A 5,562-nucleotide genomic window follows, 5' to 3' on the forward strand; every position below is an offset into this window, starting at 1 on the left:
TAGTCTACATTAGTGGGGTTTTTTTGTTTTGGATTATTATAATTTTATTATTCACTTTATTTATTATTTTTCTATCTATGTGACTTTACCGAAAGAACCAAATTATATGAATTCCTACCGTCACGAAAGTTTGAAGTAAAAAATTCACTTATGTGTTGGATTTTACTGTAAATTAGGATGAGAGTCTACCCACTGTTGGATGAAGTTGTCTCCATGCCGTGTTGGTCACTGGGTTTGTTGGACTATACCTCACCATGCTGTTCAATGTGGGATGCAAGGGGTGCCTAAGAATATGAATTTGCTAATTGTATTCGCCATATCTGGGTATCGAACTCAGGTTATGGATTCATATTGCAGTGCACTAACCACTGCTCATCCCGTAAATATATTATAGTTGTGATATTCAGCGATATATGATGAGATCAACAAACACACCCGTTGGTACCATTGTCAGGCATCAAAAGAAATATCACACTCTCAGAGAGGTAATGCTCATTCAATCAATTTATTGTACAGAAAACCAATACAATTATCTTCCAACTTTGAAGAATGTTCAGCACGAGTTTAGACTGTTACATGTTTTTTTCTTTTTAACCTCGGTGAGCTGCAGCAAAGCATTCAGAATCGTCGGATGCAGCGCACCGACTGCATGGTCGGGCTCATTGCGCCATACTCGCTGCACTTGCGGTAGTCGCCCTTCTCCAGCAGGTACTGGCGCCCGCGGTAGTGCGGCTCCTCGTACGCCACCCAAACGCCATCGTGCACCCTCACAGAGCGCACCTCTCTCATGTTGAAGCGGTCGTGCAGGTGTGAGCAGTCTTCGGTCAGCTCCATGGTTTGCCCACCGAAGTCATCGTGCTGATACATTGCCATGCGGAAGTTGGAACTGTTTTGCTGAAAGATGGGGAAAACACCCACACACAAACAGGGGTTTAGATTTAAGGCGTGGGGTTTCGCAGCCAATATTATGGTTCATAATGGATTTTGTTTGGGGGGGTCACGGCCCATAATGACCTCAACGAACGGTAGCCAGACAACTTCAGAAATCACGTGCACACTTTGCCTGTGAGAATGTTTAATCAACCTGGCGGGTGAAATGAAACAATAATATATTTAAACTAGATTATAAGCTTTCGTGACTGCAGGAATTACTCGTTTGTTCTTTCGATAAAGTCACGTAGAAAATAAAATCAAATAATAATAGAATACGACGTTTCGGTTGCAACAAAAGCAGCCATCATTAGGTAAGAATGAATGATTAAACACAGACACGGAAACATAGGCAGACACACATGCAGAGATACACTGAGCGATACACACATCAAGACAAACAGAAGAACAACGAATCTGTACCGAGGCCTTAAATAGAGGGGGGAGGGGCCGGAGCAGAGAGAGGACTGGGAAGGCGGACAAACGAGGGGACGAGGGAGCAGTGTGGAATTCCGGTCCACAGTGGCTGGAGGAAAGAATGGTTTAGAGTATGAAAATCGAAAGTTTGAGAAAGCAAATTTCGTAAAATTAAGAAGTGTAATGCAATGCAACACAGAGGGTCAGTAAATCTAGTTCGAACCACCTCTACGGGGAAGGTTTACTCACAACTCACACTTTACTTCTAATTTAGCAATCTTTGGGAGAACGTTAATCAACCAGGCTATGCGTTAACTGTGTGTAAGCTGACTCTCTCCGTTGCATTACATTACACTTCTTAATTTTACGAAATTTGCTTTCTCAAACTTTCGATTTTCAAACTCTAAACCATTGTCTCTCCTCCGGCCACTGTGGTCCGGAATTCCAGACTGCTCCTTCCTTGTCCCCTCGGTTGTCCGCTGGTCCGTTCGTTTGTCTGCATCCCCAGTCCTCTCTTTGCCCCGGCCCCTCCGCCGTCTCTCTATTTAAGGCCTCGGCAACAGATTCGTTGTCCTTCAGTTTTTCTTGGTGTGTGTCTCGCTCGGTGTGTCTCTGCATGTGTCTGCCATTGTTGTTTCCGTGTCTGTGTTTTATCATTTATTATTACCTGATGATGGCTGCTTGTGTTGCAACTGACACGTCGTATTTTATTTTTCGATTTAAAGCTTTCGTGACTGCAGGGATTCATCTTCTTGGTTCTTTCGGTAAAGTCACGTAGAAGGGAACTACGTGACTTTACCGAAAGAACCAAGAAGACGTCGTATTTGATTATTATTTCATTTTATTTTCTACGTGACTTTACCGAATGAACGAAAGAATAATATATTGCGCGTCAAAACTGTTGTACATATGACAATATAATTTGTTTGGATATATTCCGGTGGTGGAAGATCTAGTGACACAAATTTGGGCAGATAATTATGTGGCCTTATCTAAAAAGTAATTAATGTATCAGTATTATTCAATCATAATTTTGTTAAACAATTGAATTTCAAAAAATAACTCGAGGGCTCTCAGCTACTTCCAAATCAGCTTCGTGTCGTTATTCTTGGTAGTGATATTTATTTAGAAATTTATCTTGTACTTAATGGAAAATTTCACCTGGAAAATTCTTCTAGATGAAACATCTCATTGCAAAGGTGTCCAGGGTGTCAATTGACTAATACATAGTAGGCATATATATGAAATTTTAAAATATCTAACTTATACCGTATTTTATTAAAACACAGTTGCTGAACACAGGCCCAAAATGCCAAACAGCCAGCAACACACATTCAGTGCGACCTGAGAACGAGCCAATGTGGTGCTCAAATCAAACGCATGTACATTAAGACACCGCATAACCCTGCATGTTTGAGTATATTCAAGTTCGTTTAAATGACAATCCAAAGGTGAGCAGCAACACACATAATAGTCGACACCATACGAAATATGTACAATAATACGGGTCAACAAATCGCTTCATGGTCTTGACCCACCTTATCTTGCCACTCGTTTATCTTTCTACATCCCCTTCTCGTTCTTTACGTTCTCAATCTTTGCTGTCTCTCTCTGTTCCTCATTCTTCTTGCGCTCAATCCACACTTTCGCTCTTTCTCTCTTTTTATCCCCAATTCACTGGAACAAACTTCCACATTAAGCGGTCACCTTCGCTCACTCAGTTTCCGCTCTTTCAAAACTCACTCATTGTTCCCTAGCTCACCTCACGACCCCTTAACCCCCCCCCCTCATAACCACCACCGTTAATGTACAACAGCATTACATGGCGACCACTCATTCCCCATTCATTCAATCCACCATTATTCACTGCCATCAATTCGCTTTTACCGAATTCACGAATCACAGATGCCCTATTTCTTCATCTCATCTATTTAATTCACCTCATCTACCACCGTTATATTCACGTACGTTGTACCGTTAATTATTCATCGTAAAGCGCCTTATTTAGGCGCTTTTAAAAATTCCAGTAGGATGAGATAAGTGTCAATAAATGTCGGAAGTCATCACTCGGGAGGTCACACTTTTCTTTCTGCTCCTTCCCCCTCCCCACTCCCTGTGCACTGGCCGCACGTTGGGATACTCACACCACGAATGGTTCTGCAAGAGCCGATGTGGTCGTTGTGCGCCATCCAGCGCTGGTACTCGGGGTACTCCCCGGGCTCCATGATGTACATGTTGCCCTTGTGGTCCGGACGCTCGTAGATGACCCAGGCGCCGCCCTCCACGCGGATCGAGTTGCAGCGGCTCAGGTTCGACGCCATGTTCATGCAGTCCTGGCTGTACTCAAAGCGGCGACCCTTGAAGTCCCGCTCCTCGAAGAAGATGATCTGCGGTGCGCAGCCGAGTGTGGGGCACACACGCCGGATTTCACGAGCCGTTAAAGGTTGTGAAGTTGCTGCTTAGTGAACTTACACGTAGAATCATAGATTCATTAAATATACTACATTATACTATGAGATCTCCTTTACCAGTGGCAAAATATAGTAATAGGTTTATACCCTTTTAACTGGTACAAAATCGATTGATTGGTCCACACCCGAGACAGCTGTCTCGGGTGTGGACCAATCAACTTCAAGGACAGTGCATATCATTATCATCATCAGAGTTGTTTCTTTTTGTTTGCATATTGACTTCTTGTGTTGAGGTTATTGCAAACATGATGCCTTGTATAAAGGTGTCAGATTTTGTACCAGTTAAAAGGGTAAAAACCTATTACTGTACTACATTATGTTTTATATAGTACTGTACTGCCATTCAGAAGTTTTCAATATTTTGACGAATTGGCTTTCCTCTGAGAAAATCTTCCGTTTCTTTTCCGTGACTGTGAAAAAGAAACCACCACTCTGCTATAATGTCTACAAACATGTTCAAACCCAATTCCAATTAGATTTTGTTAAGCCAGTTGAAAACCCTTGATGCCAGGATGAGTCTCATTTTCAAGAGTAACCTGGGCCACTGAATTACAAAAACAAGAGCATGAAAAAGCAAGTTCAACAATGAAGCAAATAGAATTAGAGAATGAAAAAAGCCCAAAATGTTACCCTTTATATTAATTAAAATATTGTTAGTCTGATTTAGAATTCACCAACAAAAGCCTCTCGCAGTGAATAGAAAAAAATATTCACAAACAGCACTCGTGTGTTTGGGTGTGATATTAGATTGCACGCACCAAATTGTATCAGTAATAGATTTTAAATGTCTTTTTACGTGTCATGTATTTTCTCCGTGTCAGTTGAGACCCCCGGACACCCTTTACAAAGAGAAGTTTCATCTCGAGGGATTTCAAGGTAAAATATAACATCCAGGATTTGAACCTATGTGGCCATACTTGCTGCACAGTGTGAACCATCAGCAATGCAACGGATCCCCACTACGTACTCAGTGGGTGCGTACTCAGTGAGTAATTATAGATACAATGGTGAATGCTGTGCGATATATGTGTGTATGTGTGTGACACGCTGTATATAGGCACAGGCACACATAGCTTGTTCTTATTAGCAAACCAAATGTATGTACTTTCAAACAACCACCTCTTCATCCCACCTCATATTGACAATACAATGGCGTGTACCGTTTACGTGAAAACGATGCTAAGCTGAATTGTGGTGTATTACCAACACACCGACACTTTACCTCTTTACCTTTTTCATGGTGAGGCTATGGTTGTCAGCGCAGAGGAGTGCACTTAGTTGAGGCTCCTGGGGCACTATATATAGGGCTGAGCGTTCCCCTTTGGTGGCAATCCAATTGTCAAACTTTCACAATGTATTCATTGTTACGCTGCGTTTTCAAACCGTTGCTTATTGAGTGGTGCATCAGCAAGATAAATGTTTACTCTGTACATCTATATCGCTCGTGCAGCGAGCATCCACCGCGTGTTGAATGTTCACTCTCTGTAATTCGTCATTGCAAAGCAAAACATCAGGAGTAAATGCTTGGAGAAATAGTTCTACATTAAATGGTATAATTTGCGTGAAATAGACAAGCCCATACACCAATTGCAATATATCCATGATCTAATTCATATGGAACATCTCATATAAACCGCAAAACACTTAAAAAATAAGTTTAATTATCAGAAATTAGTTGTGGCCAGCACCTAGGCTGATTATCTAACTCTGAATGATCTTCATCCGATTGTATTTGGCATCGAAT

The 5,562-nt window shown here is 41.7% G+C and overlaps 1 protein-coding gene across 1 annotated transcript; it reads right to left on the reverse strand.

The window, feature by feature from the left end:
- Positions 1-573: 573 nt before the first annotated feature.
- On the reverse strand, positions 574-5,057 carry LOC144933701 (gamma-crystallin S-like). The gene is made up of 3 exons (XM_078858770.1): positions 5,049-5,057; positions 3,492-3,734; positions 574-894 (listed from the first exon to the last, which is right to left on the reverse strand). Exons 1-3 carry the CDS (start codon positions 5,055-5,057, stop codon positions 619-621), a joined length of 528 nt encoding a protein of 175 aa, XP_078714896.1. The 3' UTR covers positions 574-618.
- Between the last annotated feature and the right edge of the window lie 505 nt (positions 5,058-5,562).

Source organism: Lampetra fluviatilis, chromosome 8 (assembly GCF_964198595.1).
Source record: "Lampetra fluviatilis chromosome 8, kcLamFluv1.1, whole genome shotgun sequence".
Lineage (NCBI taxonomy): Eukaryota > Metazoa > Chordata > Hyperoartia > Petromyzontiformes > Petromyzontidae > Lampetra > Lampetra fluviatilis.

Excerpts from the sequence above, each read along its gene's own strand:
- LOC144933701 (XM_078858770.1), bottom strand. Across the intron at positions 895-3,491 it reads CTTGCAGAACCATTCGTGGT|CAAAACAGTTCCAACTTCCG; the intron begins GTGAGTATCCCA and ends CCCATCTTTCAG.